The sequence below is a fragment of the Hylobates moloch genome, unplaced genomic scaffold (assembly GCF_009828535.3).
Source record: "Hylobates moloch isolate HMO894 unplaced genomic scaffold, HMol_V3 SCAFFOLD_9, whole genome shotgun sequence".
NCBI lineage: Eukaryota > Metazoa > Chordata > Mammalia > Primates > Hylobatidae > Hylobates > Hylobates moloch.
In genome coordinates, this window is record NW_026652284.1 from 84,320,720 (window position 1) to 84,340,857 (window position 20,138).

General features: G+C 35.3%; 1 protein-coding gene across 50 annotated transcripts in view; it reads left to right on the top strand.

Moving 5' to 3' along the window:
• The window catches only part of RIMS2 (regulating synaptic membrane exocytosis 2), a 748,462-nt gene that overhangs the window by 465,745 nt on the left and 262,579 nt on the right, over nt 1-20,138 (top strand). For 28 of the 50 annotated variants that reach the window (XM_058443852.1, XM_058443857.1, XM_058443868.1 and 25 more), the window contains 2 exons: nt 415-571; nt 14,490-14,606. In XM_058443852.1, the coding sequence (XP_058299835.1) occupies nt 415-571; nt 14,490-14,606 (274 nt within the window). Of the gene's footprint in view, nt 1-414; nt 572-14,474; nt 14,607-20,138 lie in introns of all 50 variants that reach the window. The other 22 variants (XM_058443878.1, XM_058443874.1, XM_058443866.1 and 19 more) reach the window with 1 other exon arrangement.

A 20,138-nucleotide genomic window follows, 5' to 3' on the forward strand; every position in this document is an offset into this window, starting at 1 on the left:
AATGTTTAGGAGTTTTTTATGAGCTTAATAATTTTAAATAATAATTGTTAAGAATTATTTGAAGCTTTTCTAGGTCATTGAAGAGATGAAAATATTTTTAGAATAAATTTGAGTCTTTTGTTGGAGATAATTAACTGTATGTAAAATTTTACTCTAAGTTTATATAAAAGCTTTACGCAGCACAATGCCTTGGATATAGTAGCTATCTAAATATTTGAATATCTGTCATTCCTTTTTAATTTATGTATCCATAAAATATTTTGTCTTAATATTATGGTTTATTCACTGTACTTTATATTTAATATGTTAGAAGTCTTTAAATTTCACCAACATTTTGTTTTTGGGTAAAGTACAAAAGACACGAAGGACTTAGTATATACATAACTATAATATTTATTAATTTTCTACCTTTAGATTATCGACATGATGGTCGAGATCTTCAAAGCTCAACATTATCAGTGCCAGAACAAGTAATGTCATCAAACCATTGTTCACCATCAGGGTCTCCTCATCGAGTAGATGTTATAGGAAGAACTAGATCATGGTCACCCAGTGTCCCTCCTCCACAAAGGTAAGATAGACTACTTATTTTATTTGTAGGGTGGCTGTATTAGTCAGTGTTCTCCAGAGGGACAAAACTAATAGGATATATGTATATACGAAAGGGAGTTTATTAGGGAGAATTGGCTCATGTGATTATAAGTCAAAGTCCTACCATAGGACTTCTGCAAGCTGGGGAAGGGAGAAGCCAGTAGTGGCTTAGTCCGAGCGTGAGTCCATTTTGAAAGGTTTAAAACGAGGGAAGCTGACAGGACAGCCTTCAGTCTGTGGTCAGAGGCCTGAGAGCCACCAGCAAGCCACTGGTGCAAGTTCCAGAGTCCAAAGGCCAAAGAACCTAGTGTTGGGTGTCCAAGGGCAGGAAGAGTGAAAGGAATCATCCAGCACAGGAAAAAGAAAGAAGCCAGAAAACTTAGCAAGCAAGGTTATCCCACCTTCTTCACCTGCTTTGTTCTAGCTGTGTTGGCAGCCGACTGGATGGTGGATTGGGTGAGTCTTCCTCTCCTAGTCCACGTATTCAAATGTCAGTCTCCTCTGGCAACACCTTACAGACACACCTAGAAACAATACTTTACCAGCCTAGGCATCCTTCATTCCATTCAAGTTGACACGTAATGTTAATCACCACAATGGCATTGCAGACCTATTTATCATGTATTGTTAATAATCTCTAAAGATAAGAGATTCTTGTGGAAAAAGAATTTAAGGAAAAACAAGATGGTTTTGTTTATTTAAGGAAAAACAAAATGCTATTCAAGGAAAAACAAGATGCTATACAATAACCTATATAACGACAGTAAAATGAAACATGACTTATTTTGTAAATTTAGACAACCTATATGTTATTTTATTATAAGAGTTCAAAATAATTCAGAAGAACGAGTTTTCAATCACATATTGGTATGAGTATATCTAGGTAGAACCAACTAATTATACTCATGAATGGTATAGATAATCGGTAATTTAATATATAGGAAAAATGAAAATCTGACGGGTGTTTAAAACTAGTAACAAATAACAGAATAATAATTTTTTTTCTTTTTTTTTTTTTTTTTTTGAGACAGAGTCCTGCTCTGTTGCCAGGCTGGAGTGCAGTGGTGCAATCTTGGCTCACTGCAACCTCTGCCTCCCGGGTTCAAGCGATTCCCCTGCCTCAGCCTCCCGAGTAGCTGGGATTACAAGCGCACACCACCTTGCCTGGCTAATTTTTTGTATTTCAGTAGAGACGGGGTTTCACCATGTTGGCCAGGATGGTCTTGATCTCCTGACCTGGTGATCTGCCCGCCTTGGCCTCCCAAAGTGCTGGGATTACAGGCAAGAATAATAATTTTTAAAAGCATGTGCAGTGGGAGGGATGGCTCAGAAAATCTGCAGCTACAGGTCTTAAGCTTACTGAAAATCTCTGATCAACCTGGTTAAGTACAGACAAGCTTAATGGAATAAGAATCACGGAAATAATAGTTGAAGCTAACAAGAAATATGTGCATAATTTACATTGTACATACTTGGAATGTTTAAGAAATTTTGACCAGTTAGAATGACACACTTATACATCCTATTTTAAATAAATGATTGAGTATTTGACTTAGAATTTTAATTGAGTCTTAATTTTACACAGAATATTGGAATGTCTAAGAGAGCTTTAGATTTATTATGTTTGAAGGATATAAGCCACTAAAATAAGTTTTATGTAATTTAGACAATTGCAGAAATTAAACAATGTCTGACGTATTAAGTTGACAAACATGGTTTAAAATGTTTGAAGATGTTGAATTAACAAAGTTTATAAATGGGACCAAAATTATTAAACATTTTTTAAAAGTACTTAAATGTGATACACTTATCAATAGAATAATGTGTAATCTGAAATTTAAAGTTTGAGAACTAGTTTTAAATTTGTAACTTTAATAAATTGAACCCTTCCCTCCTCTAGGAAAATAAAAGAATGCCTATGTAAGAGGAAAAACCAAAATGTTTTTGTTCTTTGTACACTCTACTCAACACAAAACACCTCTGTGAAGAGCTTTGTGGGGATTTTTTCCCACAACAAGTGACTTGCCAGCAGAAAGCACCTGAGTATCCTGTAATTCAGTTCAATTCTGACACTATAATCTGGAAATTGTATCAGATTTCACATGTTAAAGGGTTAAAGGCTCAGTCCCACAAGGCTGTCCCCTACTTCAGATGCCAATTGCAAGTCCCAGATTGTGACCTATCCAGTTATAAACTGGAATTTCCATAGCCCCTCTCCTTAGTTTGATAGTTTGCTTGGACAGCTCCCAGAACTCAGTTAAACACTTTAATCATGTTTACCAGTTTGTTATAAAAGATATTTTTAAAAATGCAGATGAAGAAATGCATAGGATGAGATTTGGGCAACCTGGAAGCTCATCAAATCTTGTTCAAAAGTTTTATAGAGTTTAATCTCCAGCCCTCAACCCTCTTTCTGTAGGTCAGTAGGTGGGGCTGAAAGTTCCAGCCCTGTAATCACTTGGTCGCTCTGTATCTCTGTAGACTGGTCCTATCATGAGGATACCCAGGGGACCCACCCTTAGTAATCATTAGCATAAACTCAGAAGTTATCAGAGGGGATCAGTAACAAAAGACACTCTATCACTTAAGAAATTCCAGTGGTTTTAGGGACTCAAGACAAAGACCAAATGTATTTCACATTATACCACACTTTACTTTTATCAGGGAAAGAACATTTGAACAGTCCAATAGAAGATAGGAATACGTTTTAGATCAGATTCTGTTTCATATGATAGAAAGCCCATCATAACAGGAGCTCAAACATAAAATGTTTATTCCATGATGAAACAGAAGTGTGCAACTAGACAATCTAGGGCAAAAATGGTAGCTTAAAAAAGGCATCATTGATAAATTATAGAGAGAAGTAACATTTTTAAAATACAAGTAACTTATCGTTCCTAAAATAAGATCTACTAATATATCACTCATAAGCAATGTCCTTAAAAGAACATAGAGAACAACTAAAATGAAAATAAGATCCCAAGTTCAATCGGAAGAAAAAAAAATGAATGCAATGTCAAAAGTGTCATAAAGGACAAAGAAATATATGTTCTAGAAAAAATTACTAAATTTAAAATATATAACCACTACTACCACTTTGAATTAGACAGTCTGTACTTTGCACAAAGACTGGACCAAGGGCCAAGAAAGGGTCAAACTGCAGCTAGAATTTTGCTCAATTGTATGCTCATAAGGCCATTTTTGTAAAGAAGCAGTACTTTTTCAAATTTGCCCTAAGGCATTATAAAAACTAATAAAAATACCTGGGTATGATGATCATGGACAAATTTGTTCCTTAACGTATAAAGAGCTTCTAAAGATAGGAAGCAACAACTGACAGGGTTATAGAAAGAAAGACAGAAACAATTGTAGTTGGAGATTTTAACATATCCCTAACAGAAATCAACAATCAGACCCCCCCAAAAAATTATCAATGGCTTAGAAAATTTAAATAATGTCAAATTTATTGTGCGACTCAAATATGCTATGTTTTGTATATATATATATATCTTTTTGTGTATCTCAGTATAAAATTACATAACATTAAAGCAAAGAATACAAATTATTTTTAACAAAACATAACTTTACAAAAAATAACTGGTAACAAAAGCTTGTTAAACAGTAAACCTCAATAAATTCCACATAAATCATTGTCTCTGAATATTATTCAATAAACTTATAAAGCAATTTTAAAAAGGTAATTTTTAAATTCCTGGAACTTATCTAAAATACTGTGAAATAACTTTCAATTATAAGTGAAATAATTGAGATATTAGGAAATATTAGGATTGAATGACAATGAAAATGATGCAAGCATTTGGGGGACACAAGCAGTATTTAGGAAATTTTTACCTTAAAGGGTATTTATCAAAAAATAGGAATGCTTCAAAATGATGAAATAGGATATTACCTCACAACTGTTAGAATGACTCTTATCAAAAGGCAAAAAATAATATGAGATGGCAAGGACGTGGAGAAAAGGGAACCCTGGTACACTATTGGTTGCAATGTAAACTGATACAGTCATTATTTAATGAAAACAGTATGGAGGTACCTCCAAAAACTTAAAATGGAACTACCATATGATTCAGCAGTTCCACTACTGAGTATCAAAGGATATGAAATCAGTATGTCAAAAAGATACCTGTGAGGGGACAAAGCAAGATGTTGGAATACCTACACCATTCATATCTTCACCGGAATACCAAACTTTACCAGCTATCTGCACACTGAAAAACACTATCACAGGACCCAAAAATCAGGTGAGCAAACACAGTACCTGGTTTTAACTTCATATGATTGGAAGTGACATTGAGGAGCGTTGGAGAGACAGTCTTTAATCACCAATGCCATCCTTCTCCTAACCCCCAGCAACAGTTGTTCAACATGGAGAGTCTGTGCATTTGGGAGAGGAAGAGCGCAGTGACTGGGGAACTTTACATTGAACTCAGTGTTGCCCTGTCATGGCAGAGAGCAAAGCTTTGCTGGGCTCAGCCAGTGCCTGGATATGGAGAGAGCATTTGGACCAGATTTAGCCAGAGAGGAATCACCCATTCAATCAGTCAGAACTTAAGTTTCTTAGCAAGCCATGCCACAGTGGGACAAAGTGCTCTGGAGTCCTAGGTAAACTGGAAAGGACATAAGGACTACAACTCCTAGGCAACACCTAGTGCTGGGCTGGGCTCAGAGCCAGAGGACTAGGGTGGCACATGACCTAAGGAGATACCAGCTGGCATGGCTAAAGGAGTGCTAGTACCACTCCTCCTCCAACCCCAGGCAGTGCAACTTATAGCAATTAAAGTGTCTCCTTCCTTCTGTTTAAAGGAGGAGAGCAAAGAGTAAAGAGGGCTTTGTCTTGCATCTTGCATTACCAGCTCAGCCACAGTAGGAGAGTGAACTAGGCAGAGTCAAGAAGCCCCCATTCTAGGCCCTAGCTCTGGCACATTTCTAGACAAACATGGGCTAAAAGGAAGTTGCTACCTTGAAGGGAAGGACCCAGTCCTGCAGAATTAATCACCTGCTGAATAAAGACCCCCTGGGCGCTGAATAACCAGCAGTGATACCCAGCAACTATGCTGTGGGCATTGGGCTCTGAGATGTGCAGGCTTCACGGGTGACTCAGCACATTCCCACCTGTGGTGGCTGTGATGAAAGACTGCTTCTGTTTGAGAAAAACAGAGAGAAAGCTAAGGTGACTTTGTCTTGCACCTTAGATGTCAGCTCAGCCACAGTGGGTTAGAGCAAAAAGCAGGCTCATGGAGTCCTTGAGTACAAGCTTAGTACAAGCTTAGCATTTCCGTACCTGCCCTGGGCCAGAGAGGAGCCTATTGCCCTGAAAGGTGAGTCACAGGCCTGGCAGCATTTACCACAAACTGACAGAAGAAACCTGGGCTTTCAGTGAACATTGCAGTGGCCTGACAGAACCCCACTGTGGACCAGTGGTGGTAGATCCCACAGGGAGAGGCTCTTCTGCCTGTGGAAAGGGGAGGGAAGAGCAGGAAGGACTTTATATTGTGGTTTGAGTGCCACCTTAGCCACAGTAGAATAGAACATCAGGCAAATTTCTAAGGTGTTTGACTCCAATCCCTAGCTCCCAGATAGCACCTGTGGATCTGATCAGGGCCTGGGGGAACTTACCACCCCAAAGAGAAGGATCCAAACCTGGATGGCTTTGCCACCTACTGATTGTAGAGTCCTAGGACCTTGAGTGAACATAGGTGATAGTAGCCAAGTAGTGGTTACAGTTGGCCTTGGGCAAGACCCAATGCTGTTCTGGCTTCAGGTCTGACCCTGTGCAGAACCAGCGGTGGTATCCACAGGGGTGCTTGCATCACCACAACCCCGGTTCCAGGCAGCTCAGCAGAGAGACAGAAAGAGACTCCATTTGTCTGGGAGAAAGGGAAAAGAATAAGAGTCTCTGGTGATCCAGAGAATTATTCTGGATCTTATCAAAGACCACCAAGGCGGTATCTCTATGAGTCTGCAAAAAACACAGCATTATTGGGCTTGGGGCTCAAGTCCCTTTGAATACCTGGAAAACCTTCCCAAGAAGGGTGGCACAACAAGCCAAGACTGCAATAAATACCTAACCCTTCAATGCCAAGACACCAAAGACCATCTATAAGCGTTAGGATCATCCAGGAAAACAAGACTTCACCAAATGAACTAAATAAGGCACCAGGGACCAATACTTGAGAAACAGATGTGACCTTTCAGATAGAAAATTCAAAATTGCTGTTTTGAGGAAACTCAATGAAATTCTATATAACACAGAGATGGAATTCCAAATTTTATGATAAACTTAACAACGAGATTGAAATAATTAAAAATAATCAAGCGGATATTCTAGTGTTGAAAAATGCAATTGAAATACTGAAGAATGCATCAATGTCACTTAAGAGCAGAATAGATCAAGCAGAAGAATTAGTGACCTTCAAGAGGACTTTTGAAAATGCAAAGAGCAAACAAAAGAAAAACAAATAAAAAACAGTGAAGCATACCTACAAGATCTAAAAAATAGACTCAAAAGAGCAAATCTAAGAGTTACTGGCTTTAAGATAGATAGAAAACAGTACAAAAGATCAATGAAACAGGTTTGTTTTTTTTAAAGATAAAGTTGACAAACCTTTAGCCAGACTAACAGAGGAAAAAAGAGAGAAGACTCAACAAAATCAGGGATGAATAAGGACACATTACAACTGATACCACAGAAATTCAAAGGATAATTAGTGGCTGCTGTGAGCAACTGTCTGCCAATAAATTGGAAGATATAGAGGAAATGCATAAACTCCTAGACACTTACTAGATTGAGCCACGAAGAAATCCAATAGCTTAACAGATCAATAACAAATAACAAGATCAAAGCCATAATGAACAGTCTCCCAGTAAAGAAAAGCCTGAACCCAATGGCTTCAATGCTAAATTCTAACAAACATTTAAAGAAGAACCAATACCAACTCTACTCAAACTATTTCAAAAAATGAAGAAGGAGAGAATACTTCCAAACTCATTCTACAAGGCCATTATTACTTTGATACCAAAAGCAGACAAAGACACACCAAAAAAAAAAAAAAAAACTACAGACCAATATCTCTAATGAATATTGATGCAGAAATCCCCCCCCCAAAATACTAGCAAACCAAATTCAACAATACTTTAAAAGGGTTGTTCATCGAGACCAAGTAAAATTTATCCCTGGGATGCAATGATGATTCAACATATACAAACCAATTAATGTGATATATCATATCGTCAGAATGAAGTACTAAAACCATATGATTATTTTAATTGTTTCTGAAAAAGCATTTGATAAAATTCAATATCCCTTCAAGATAAAAACCCTTAAAAAACTGGGGATGCAAGGAACATACCTCAACATGATAAAAGCCATGTACAACAGACTCACAGCTAGTATCATACTGAATGCAGAAAAACTGAAAGCCTTTCCTCTAAGATTTGGAACACGGCAAGGATGCCCAGTTTCACCACTCTTATTCAACATAGTACTGGAAGTCCTAGCTAGTGCAATCAGCCAAGAGAAATAAATAAAGGGCATCTAAATTGGAAAGTTAGAAGTCAAGTTATCCTTGCTTGCAGATGACATGATCTTATATTTGGAAAAACCTAAAGACTCCACCAAAAACTATTAGAACTGATAAATTCAGTAAAGTTTAAAGGATACATGATCAACATAAAAAATCAGTAGCATTTCTACATGGCAGCAGTGAACAATCCGAAAAAGAAATCAAGAAAGTAATTCCATTTATAACAATCACAAATAAAATTAAATACCTAGAAATTGACTTAACCAAAGAAATGAAAGATCTCTACAATGAAAACTATAAAACATTGGTGCAGGAAATTGAAGATGGCACACACAAAAATAGAAAGATATTCCATGTTCATGGATTGATACAATCAATGATGTTAAACTTTCTATACCACCCAAAGCAATCTACAGATTCAGTGCAATCCCATTGGAATACCAATGACAGTCTTCACAGAAATTGAAGAAATAATTCTAAAATAGCCAAAGCTATTCTGAGCAAAAAGAACAAAACTGAAGGAATCACGTTACCTTTCTTCAAATTATACTACAGAGCTATAGTAACTGAAATAGCATGATACTGCCATAAAAATAGACATGTAGACCAATGGAACACAACAGAGAACCCAGAAACAAATCCATACACCTACAGTGAACTCATTTTTGACAAAGGTGCCAAAAGCATACATTGGAGAAAGGAAATCTCTTCAATAAATTGTGCTGGGAACACTGGATATCTATATGAATAATAATGAAATTTGACCCCTATCTCTTGCCATATACAAAAGTCAAAACGGATTAAAGACCTAAGTCTAATACCTCAAACTATGAAACTACTACAAGAAAACATTCAAGAAACCCTCTGGGACATTCATCTTGGCAACAATTTCTTGAGTAATACTCCACACACAGGCAAACAAAGCAAAAGTAGGCAAAAGGGCACGGTGGCTCACACCTGTAATCCCAGCACTTTGGGAGGCCGAGGTGGGCAGATCACGAGGTCAGGAGATCGAGACCATCCTGGCTAACATGGTGAAACCCTGTCTCTACTAAAAACACACAAAAAAATAGCAGGTGTGGTGGCGGGCGCCTGTAGTCCCAGCTACTCTGGAGGCTGAAGCAGGAGAATGGCATGAACCTGGGAGGCAGAGCTTGCAGTGAGCCCAGATCGCGCCACTGCACTCCAGCCTGAGCAACAGAGCGAGACTCCATCTCAGAAAAAAAAAGGAAAAAAAAAAGTAGACAAAAGGGATATCAAGTTAAAAAGCTTCTGCACAGCAAAGGAAATAATGAAGACACAACCCACAGAATGGGAGGAAATATTTGCAAAGAAACTATCCATCTGAGAAGGGATTAATAGCCAGAATGTATCAGGAACTCAAACAACTGTATAGGAAAAAAATCCAATAAGCCAGTTAAAAAATGGGTAAAAGATTTTAATAGAGATTTCTCAAAAGAAGATACAAATAGCAACCAGGCATATCAGAAGATTCTCAACATCATTGATCATCAGAGAAATGCAAATCAAAACTACAATGACATGTTATCTCACTCCAGTCAAAATGGCTTATATCCTAAAACAATAACAAATGCTGGTGAATATGTGAAGAAAAGGGAACACTTGTACACTATTGGTTGGAATGTAAATTAGTACAACCACTATGGAGAACAGTTTGGAGGTTCCTCAAAAAACTAAAAATAGAGCTACCATATGATCCACCATCCCACTGGTTGGTATATACCCAAAGGAAGGGAAATCAGTATATCAAAAACATATTTGCCCTGTCATGTTTGTTGCAGTACTGTTCACAATAGCCAAGATTTGGAAGCAACCTACATGTCCATAATGGATACAGAAAATGTATTTATGCATGATGGAGTACTATTCAGCCAGAAAGAAATGAGATCCTGTCATTTGTAACAACATGGATGGAACTGGAGGTCGTTATGTCAAGTGAAATAAGCCAGGCACAGAAACACAAACATTGCATGTTGTCACTTGTTTGTGGGATATAAAAATCAAAACAATTTAACATATGGAGATGGAGACTAGTAGGATGATTACCAGAGGCTGGGATGGGTCGCAGGGGATGAAGGGGATGTGGCAAATGGTTAACGGGTACAAAGAATGGAAATAATAAATAGAACCTAGTATTTGATAGCACAACAGGGTGACTATAGTCAAAGTAATTTAATTGTGCATTTTAAAATAACTAAAAGAGTATAATTGGGGCCAGGCACGGTGGCTTACACCTGTAATCCCAGCACTTCGGGAGGCCAAGGCGGATGGATAATGAGGTCAGGAGTTCGAGACCAGCCTGGCCAATATGGTGAAACCCCGTCTCTACTAAAAATACAAAAATTAGCCGAGCATGGTGGTGTGCGCCTGTAGTCCCAGCTACTTGGAAGGCTGAGTCAGGAAAATCACTTGAATCCGGGAGGCGGATGTTGCAGTGAGCCAGGATTGTGCCACTGCACTCCAGCCTGGGCAACAAAGCAAGACTCTGCCTCAAAAAAAAAAAAAAAAAAAAGTATAATTGGATTCTGTGGAACACAAAAGATGAATGCTTGAAGGGATGGATTTCCCATTTTCTATGTTGGGATTATTAAGTATTTTGTGCCCTTATCAATGTATCTCCTGTACTCCATAAATACATACACCTACTATGTACTCACAAAGTTAAAAAATTAAAATTAAAAAAGATATCTGCACTCCCATGATCATTGCAACATTATCCACAACAGAATTGATATGGAATGAAACTGTCATCAACAGATGTACAGGTAATAAAAATGTAAATATACACAATGAAATACTATTCAACTCCAAAAAGAAGAAAATTCTGTCATTTCTGACAACATAGTTGAACCTAGAGGTCATTATGTTAGGTGAAATAAGCCAGGTATAGAAAATAAATACCACATGATCTAACTTATATGTAGAATCTAAAAAGTTGCAGTCTCTGAAACAGAGAAAAGAGCCTGGTGGGGTGAGAGGATTGGGGAGATATAGGTCAAAAGACTTAAAATTTCACTTACACAAAAGGAATAAGTTCAAGAGATCTATTGTATATAATGGCAACTATAGTTAATATATACTTGAAAATTTCTGAGAGAGTAGATTTAAAGTGTTCTCACACAAAAGAATAAATATTTGAGGTAATGCAAATGTTAAATAGCTTGATTTAGCCATTCTGCAATGTATACACTTATCAAAACATCATGTATACCATAAATATGTGCAATGTTTACTTGACGAAAAATTTTTTAATGCAAATAGAGAACTAAATAAACACTGCATTTAGGAAACAGTACAGAACAATGGAGAAAGTCCTGAAGAAATATGAAGGATGGAATTAATAAAGATTAGGGAAAAATCAGTGAAACTGAGACAAAATGAGGCACAGACAGTAAGAAAAAGAAGTGAAAGATAAGAATGTATGTTAACCCAAAAGTTAGTTATTTGAAAAGATTGGTGACACCAATACAATAAAAGGATTGTACATGAAAAATGAGAGGTATAACTAAATAAAACATTGAAAAAGGGAAACAACTACAGATAAGAAAAAGACTTTAAAGATAGCAATCATTATGAAATTATGTTATTAAATTTGTTAATCTAGGCGAAATGGTTAAATTTCTGAAATAGATATAAAATATTAAAATTGGCACAAGAAGAAATGAAAGTTAAAATAACAACTAGTGTTCATGACCAGCCTGGCCAACCTGGTGAAACCCCATCTCTACTAAAAATACAAAACAATTAGCCAGGCGTGGTGACAGGCACCTGTAATCCCAGCTACCCAGGAGGCTGATGGAGGAGAATCGCTCGTACCCGGGAGGTGGAGGTTGCAGTGAGCCGAGATCCTGCCATTGCACTCCAACCTGGGCAAGAATAGTGAAACTCCGTCTCAAAAAAAAAAAAATACAAAAAAAAAAAAAATTAACAACCAGCAAACAGGTTGAAATGGTACTCAGAGACAAACTACTCTCTTGCCCCCATCCACCCATAAAGAGAATTCCAGACTAAAAAGATATTATGGGTAAGTTTTAACCAAGTTTTTGAGAACTAATATCTGTTCTATACAACTGGCTCTAAAAACAGATAAAAAAGAAAAGTTGCCTAATTCTTTTTCTGGAACTAACATAACCTTAGTTCTAATTCTTAGAGTATAATAAAATATATATGTATTCCTTTTTCTTTTTTTTTTTCAAGGACAAAGTCTCACTATGTTGCCCAGGCTAGACTTGAACTCCTGGGCTCAAGCAATCCTCTAGGCTCAGATACCGGGACTATGTGCCTCTGTGCCCAGCTTAAGAAGCCCATTTTAGTTACAAATGTATGTAAAAAATCTTACTTTAAGTAAATCTAACCATGAATTTAAATCATGGCGGTGAGACACCAGAAAAATTGTTATGGTAATTCATCATATTAATGGACTAATGGGGAAATAAATCTTATTAGAGTCAGAAAATGAATTTTATTGTTCAGCTTATATTCCTATAAGATACTAAACTAGAAGAGAACCACCTACACTTTGTAAAGGCTTAATAAAGCAAGCATTATACTTAATGGAAAAACTTTAGAGAAATTTGCATTAATAGCAGAAATAAGAGACGGATGTTCATTAATATTGTCACTGTTTAAAATAGTACTTCAGGTCCTGAAAAATGTTAAGAAAAGGAAATAAGAGGTTTCAGGATTGGAAGAGAAGAGATGAAAACCATCATTATTTGTTAATGACAGGATTATCTCCACAGAAAACCCCATATAACCAAAATATTAAAACTAATGTAGGAGTTCTGTCAAATAGCTGTCCATAGATCAACTTATAAGATGAGTAATTACTAATTGGAAAATACAGTAAAATGTAGTAAGTACTATTCTCAAAAGTAACCCAAAGTATCTAACAATTCACATACTAAAAATTCACAGGATCTTTTTAAGTAAGAGGTAAAACTTTGGGTAAGGAATTAATGAGAGATATGCCCTATGCATGGGTAGAATTACTTCCTATAATAAAGATATCAATTTTCCATAAATTAATTTATAAATCTAATGCCATAACAATCAAAATTTTTTGTGCAATTTTACAAACTTGTTCTAGGCATTATGTGGAAGGATAAAGACATACCAATAAATCCATTTTGAAAAAAGAAGAGAAAAATTTGCCAGCAGGCAAAAATAATTAAAACTAGGATGGAACTTGAATAACAGCAGCAAGATAGACATATTGAAGGGAATCGATAGTAAAATAATAATATATATACATTTACAACGATATTTATATGTGAACTTGACATATGATGATAAAGTGGCACCACAATTAATATGGAAAGGGTGGGTCAGATAGGATTGGAAAATTAGCTCACCAATGGAATAAATTAAAAACTGGACTCCTATCTTTCATCCTACACTATGACATGCCATGTCTTAATTGTGTTTTAAAGGGCTGTTGCGTGTCATCACGGATGAGGTAAGAGTTGAAGCAAGAGATTACTTAGGTAGCTTTTTTTTTTTTTTTGAGATGGAGTTTCGCTCTTGTTGCCCAGGCTAAAGTGCAATGGTGGGATCTCTGCTCACCGCAACCTCCACTTCCCGGGTTCAAGCGATTCTTCTGCTTTGGCCACTCGAGTATCTGGGATTAGAGGCATGCACCACCATGCCTTGCTGATTTTTTATTTTTTAGTAGAGACAGGGTTTCTCCATGTTGGTCAGGCTGGTCTTGAACTCCCGACCTCATGTGGTCTGCCCACCTCAGCCTCCCAAAGTGCTGGGATTACAAGCATGAGCCACCATGCCCAGCCTAGGAAGCTATTTTACGGTATATTCACAAAGATGGAGTTTGGACTAGAGTGGTATCAAGGGAGATGGCGCAAAGTGTGCAAATTTTGACTTGTTCCCCTAAGCTCCAAACTCATGTCCAATCACCTATGAGACATCTCTATCTGCAGTCCTATAGGTCATGTATACAAATGTGTCTAACACTGAACATATTTTCTCCATACAAATTTTCTTCTCTTGAGTATATTATTGAGTATCAGTACTAGAGACCTGGTAGTCATCCATATGATGGTTATATATAAGGATATATGATAGTCCTTATCATATCGCCACTGTTATTAGTTTACTTTGAGCTCCTTATGCTGCATCTCTTGTAGCAGTAATCTTACTTAACTGTCAACCTTCCACTGAAACTTATACCTTTAGCCAGAGATGCAATTAGTTAAAACAAAATTTGGACTTCACCATATAGTGGCTTTGTCTTTTTCTACTGTGCTTTAAAATAAACCTCATTTCTTAGTGTTTCAAATGGTTTACTAAGATATTTAATAGATCTTGTTGTTTTAGTCGGAATGTGGAACAGGGGCTTCGAGGGACACGCACTACTACCGGACATTATAATACAATTAGCCGAATGGATAGACATCGTGTCATGGATGACCATTACTCTCCAGATAGAGACAGGTAAATATGATTAAATACTATTAGACCTTATTATTAATATAATCACTGCTTTCAGGAAGGGGTTACCATAAAATGTTTTCACATATTCCTTTTTCTTAGTTTCTAAAACAATGTTTTTCTGTTACAATGCTTACATTATTTCTTATGACTGCTACACTATTAAAAGTAAATAAATACAAACAACCTTTTCTCTGGTAAGAAAAAAACAAAATTATCTTTCTCTTGCCATTTTGTTTTTGGTTTAATCAAACCAGTTAAGTTAGTGAATCTGTATAAGTGATTATAATGTTAATTATAGTGAAACCAAGATGTTTTATTATTTTTCCTTGTCATAAACAATTATTATATATATAAATACTTTCATGAGACAAAAGATTTTAAAGTCTTTTACATTCATCAGAGAAATTGGTGTGACTTTTCACATATAGAAGTATTGAGACAGAGTCTGATTTGTTTAGGAAACATTTTATGATTCATGAAGAGGTTTTTCCTCATGGCTTTCAGTAAACCTTTTAAGCATCTTAAAGATTGATTGCTGTATTTGGAAGAGCTCTCTGAATTTGCTCCATTAAGTGTGACAAACTTGGATGTAACATGGTATGTTACAATGCTTACATTAACTACTATTAATATTTTTAACTTAAGCAAATTGATAAACTCTCTAATTCATGCTTTGGTTATACATGAAGTAAATGCCCTTATATTTCCCAAACTATTCAAAGGATGTGATAAAATAACGACGGAACTCAGAAGTCCCGTTGTATGCATCCTAAACCAATTTTAGGAAGAACATTTGGGGGCTTTTAAATAAGCTGATATGAGAAATTACTGTTTACATTTATACACTTAATTTTTTTGTCTAAATTAAGATTATACTTAATTCATGCTTAATTTCACTGTGATTTCGCATACTTCTCCAGAAGTAAAGAGGGGATATCGTAGTCTGCAATAGTGTCTAACAAGTATTGGCTTTTGTGCCTGAGATCTAGGAAGAAATTATATGTAAGAAGTTATTAAATTAATATTGCTTTTAGTGATAAATGAAAGCTAATGTAGTATTTTATTTTCTTTTAATTTGCTTAACTTTTTCATAGTAATCTGTGTCTTTAGGGGTAATTACAGACATGCTACCTATAGAAGTTGATGCTTATCAAGTGCAATACTGTAATAGAAAGAAGGGTAACTATGTTGACATGATTAGGAGTTGAAAGGAGTCGTATTAGGATGAATGAAGAGGTATTTTAGCTGCCTAATATAGCATTTTAATGAGCTTCATCATTTCTGGAAATTATTTATATACCAAGACATAAAATTCTTGTTCCTTGAAGGTTTGTTAATGGAAATGATGAGAGAGAAAATTCTGAAATGAATTTAAACTTTCTTCCATTTTATGTAAAGTTTTATTTGAATGAAAAATGGACTTTGTTTTCTTTAAGACAAATAAATGCTGTCTAAATCTTGCAGAAAAATAAAATTAACATCTAGAATTATACTTACAAATAAAAATGATTGCTATCATGTCAAATGCATAATACTTTATAAATATTTAAAGGCAAATGACCCTAGGTTTAATGGCAACAAAGCTTCCTATTAAAGCCTAGATGATTAATCCTTGGTATTAGTTAATATGATCATATTAGGTAATTATCATGTCAGAGATATCCTACAACGTACATTTTTATGTCTGTTCCAATTTATGTCTGCAACTGAAACATAATTTTATTTTTATTTTTTATTTAAAAAATTTATAAATCTTTTAGTTTAGCAAAAATGTTCATATAATTATTTTCTGAAGTTTTCAAGAAAATTGATCCATGTGGTTTTTATTTCTCTTTTAGAGCACCGTCAATGCCAGATCACAATTTCTCTTAATTGTGAGCTGCCTTAAATCCTTTTTTCAAATAAATAAAATAGAATTTTATTTAAATAGGAATATAAAACCATTTCTAATATTATTTGATTATCTGTGTAATTATTTATTAACATGAGGAATGAAAAATTAAAAAGTTCAATATTATATATATGGTCTGTCACATTGAGCAACAAGTTCTTAATTTCTCTTTTATCTTAATATTCTAAGAGTTTTGGCAATAAAATGCATATGGGTGCATTATGATTTTTAGAAGATAAGAATACTTTAGAACTCTTACAGCAAATTTTCATGAATAGCATTTTAATCAATAATAATGTTGATTAAAAAGCCTAAGAGAGAATTTCTTTTGAGATAATAATAGTAATTTAGGTCTTTTGAGAGGTACAATAAATAACCTTTCTTGTCAGTAAGAATTGATGCACTGGACTAGAATAGTATTTTATTGAATGTAATATTTTATTGAATATTTTTCACAGGATTTGAAACCAAATGGCCTTGATTTTGAATGCAGGATTTAACCTCTTGCTACCTGTGTCTTTGGGAAAATTAACCTCTTTGACACTTGATTTTCTTATCTGTAAAATTAGAATGTCAGTATCAACTTTACCGAGTTGTGTAGATTAAATGACTCATATCAACTTTATTGAGCTGTGTAGATTAAATGACACTGCCTCCAATTGTATAGTAGGTACTGAAAATACGTACCTTAACCTTACCATTTGAAAAGGATATATTCACTTGCAAATAATTTATATTTAATATGCTTAGTAAACAAGAAAAAAAGAGAGAGAGAGAAATCAGCCAGTTCACTTAGTGTTGTTGTCCTTTTGTTTGTTTGTTTGTTTTTTGAGACAGTGTCTCACTGGGTCGCCCAGGCTGGAGTTCAATGGCGTTTTCTCGGCTCATTGCAACCTCTGCCTCCCAGTTCAAGTGATTCTCCTGCCTCAGCCTCCCAAGTAGCTGGGATTACAGGCATCTGCCACCATCTCCAGCTAATTTTTTTTTTTGTATTTTTAGTAGAGACAGGGTTTCGCCATGTTGGCCAGCCTGATCTCGAACTCCTGACCTCAGGTGATCCACCTTCCTGGGTCTCCCAAAGTGCTGGGATTACAGACATGAGCCACCGCGCCTGGCCCATGTAGTTTTTTGTTTTTTTTTGTTTTTGTTTTTGTTTTTTTTTAAGTTTTGTACAGAATGAATGTAGGGCATGAATTGGACCTTGAAAAATGGGCATGTTTATTCAGGCAAGACCAAGAGCAAGGATAGACTATATTGAGTGAGAAACGATGCTATTTGACATTCATTAATAGTACTTGGTTAAACTTGGATAGTGTAAGGAGAAGATATAGTATTTATATCCTTTCTATAGGTAATATAGAAATAATTTACACATTAAATTTTTATTAGGTCTTTGTTTCTCTGCATATCTCACTGTATTATCAGTCAAAATCCTATTCTGCTTTGCAAAGTAAATAGATTCTTTACAAGTAATTTAGAAACCTGGATGCAAGGACTCAGATAAAACAAGGAATTATTAAGCATATCCTTCATCTTCTACTTCCATTCCGCTGCTTTTTATACCATTGTTTTTCCGATAAGTCCTGGTAACTACTACAACTAGGAACATAATTTTTCCTGAGGCAGACTATGTGGCCTTAGTATTAGAAATCAATACAAAAATTAGCCGGGTGTGGTGGCAGGTGCCTGTAATCCCAGCTACTCAGGAGGCTGAAGCAGGAGAATCGCTTGAACCCGAGTGGCAGAGGTTGCAGTGAGGCAAGATCGTGCCACTGCACTCCAGCCTGCGTGACAGAGTAAGACTGTCTCAAAAAAAAAAAAAAAAATTATTTTAAGAGCTTTTTGCTTACTTGAGTTAGTTTACTATTAGAATAAGTATAGAGTATTAGATAATATTTCTGTAACATGTCAGAAGTACTCCACAGTATGCATTTTTATGTCTATCCTGGAGGCCAAAATTCATTTAGATGCATTTATTTCCATGGAGTATACTTTTAGCATCATAAGAATACAATTAATGTTGGCAAAAGATAAATTACTTTATAAACTTTTTTCTCCTATACATTCAATTAATAAATATATATTCTAAAAAGGAAAATGCCCTATTATATGGACCACTGGCATACCTTACACACTCGTGCTATTTATCTATTCCTTGTCAGGAAGTCAGCTACCAGAAAGTGTAACTCATAACTATTCCGTCAAAAAGAATAGTCTCTTTTTTCCTTTCAGTTATCAACTATGAAGGAAACATATCTCTGATAGTTTAAAATTATGAAGTAAATGAAAAAAGAAAATTCACTTTACAAAAATAATATAACATTTTATTTTACTTATTTTATTTGCTGTATTTCAGAAACATTTTAAGACAGTTAAATCATACTGAGTAGAATGTAGGGACTACAACATAAGGAAAGCATTAACAATATTAAAGACACATGTCAGGCACAGTGGCTTATGCCTGTAATGCCAGAAATTTGGGAGGTTTAGGCAGGCACATCACTTGAGCCCAGGAGTTCTCAACCAGTCTAGGCCATATGGTGAGACCCTATCTCCACAAACACACACAAAAAAATAAAAAATAAATAAAATTAGCCCAGGTGTGGTGGTGTGCACCTTTTTTTTTTATCCCAGCTACTCGGGAGGCTGAGGTGGGAGGATTACATAAGCCTAGGGAAGCCAAGGCTGTGGTGAGCTGAGATCGCACCACTGCAGTCCAGCCAGGGTGACAGAGCAAGACCCTGTCTCAAAAAAAAAAAAAAAAAGAATAAATAAAAATAAGAAATATTTTTGTATTAAGTAAGAGTTGTTGGAAGCTATAGTTTTACTTAAGAATGGAATATTTTATCTCCCATTTTTGCAGTTCTTTTTTGTATGGACTAAAGTGATTCCTAAAGGGGACATTCAGCTAATTTAATATAGTGGAAGGACAATTCATTATAAATATAATTTTGTGTTGTCTTTAAAGGTTATATTGCTTAAGAATCAAAGTGTCTAGAAATTGGGTTAGTAATCTAGTTTAATACTTTGAATAGTAATTTTTTATCATGAGCCTTAGAATCTATGACTTCTTTATTTTGTTTTTGCTTTTTAAAATTTAGTAAATGTATTGTTTTTATATTTTTTTCTTATACAGTGATTTACTGCTCAGATTGGACTAACAGCAGTTTTAACATAACTTACTTTGTTTAGTATTATGCATATTTAAGACACTATGCATACTTATTGCTCAAATTTTATAATGTCCATTAATTTTGGATAAAAAGTAAGCATGGTTCAGTGGAGAAGTGTAATATGTTTTAAGGTTGTACCAAGTGGATACAGCAAAGGACCTTGAGTATGGCTATGGACCTTAGGTAGATTTTAGAGGGCTTACTAAAACACAATGGTAAATTTTGTATAATGTTCATGCATGAGTTTTTATAGTCTTCAACAGAATCTCAAGGAGGGTCATGACCAGATAAGGTTAAGAACTAACATGACTAGAGACAGAAAAGAGAAATAAAATAAATTGATGCTTGATAAAGCTGATTCTTGCTTAATAGCTGTTTTGGCTTTGTAAGGACAAAGTTAATTATAAGACTCTTCAAGGAAAACTATTAGAAATTGGATGATTTTATATATATATTTTATAAATTTAT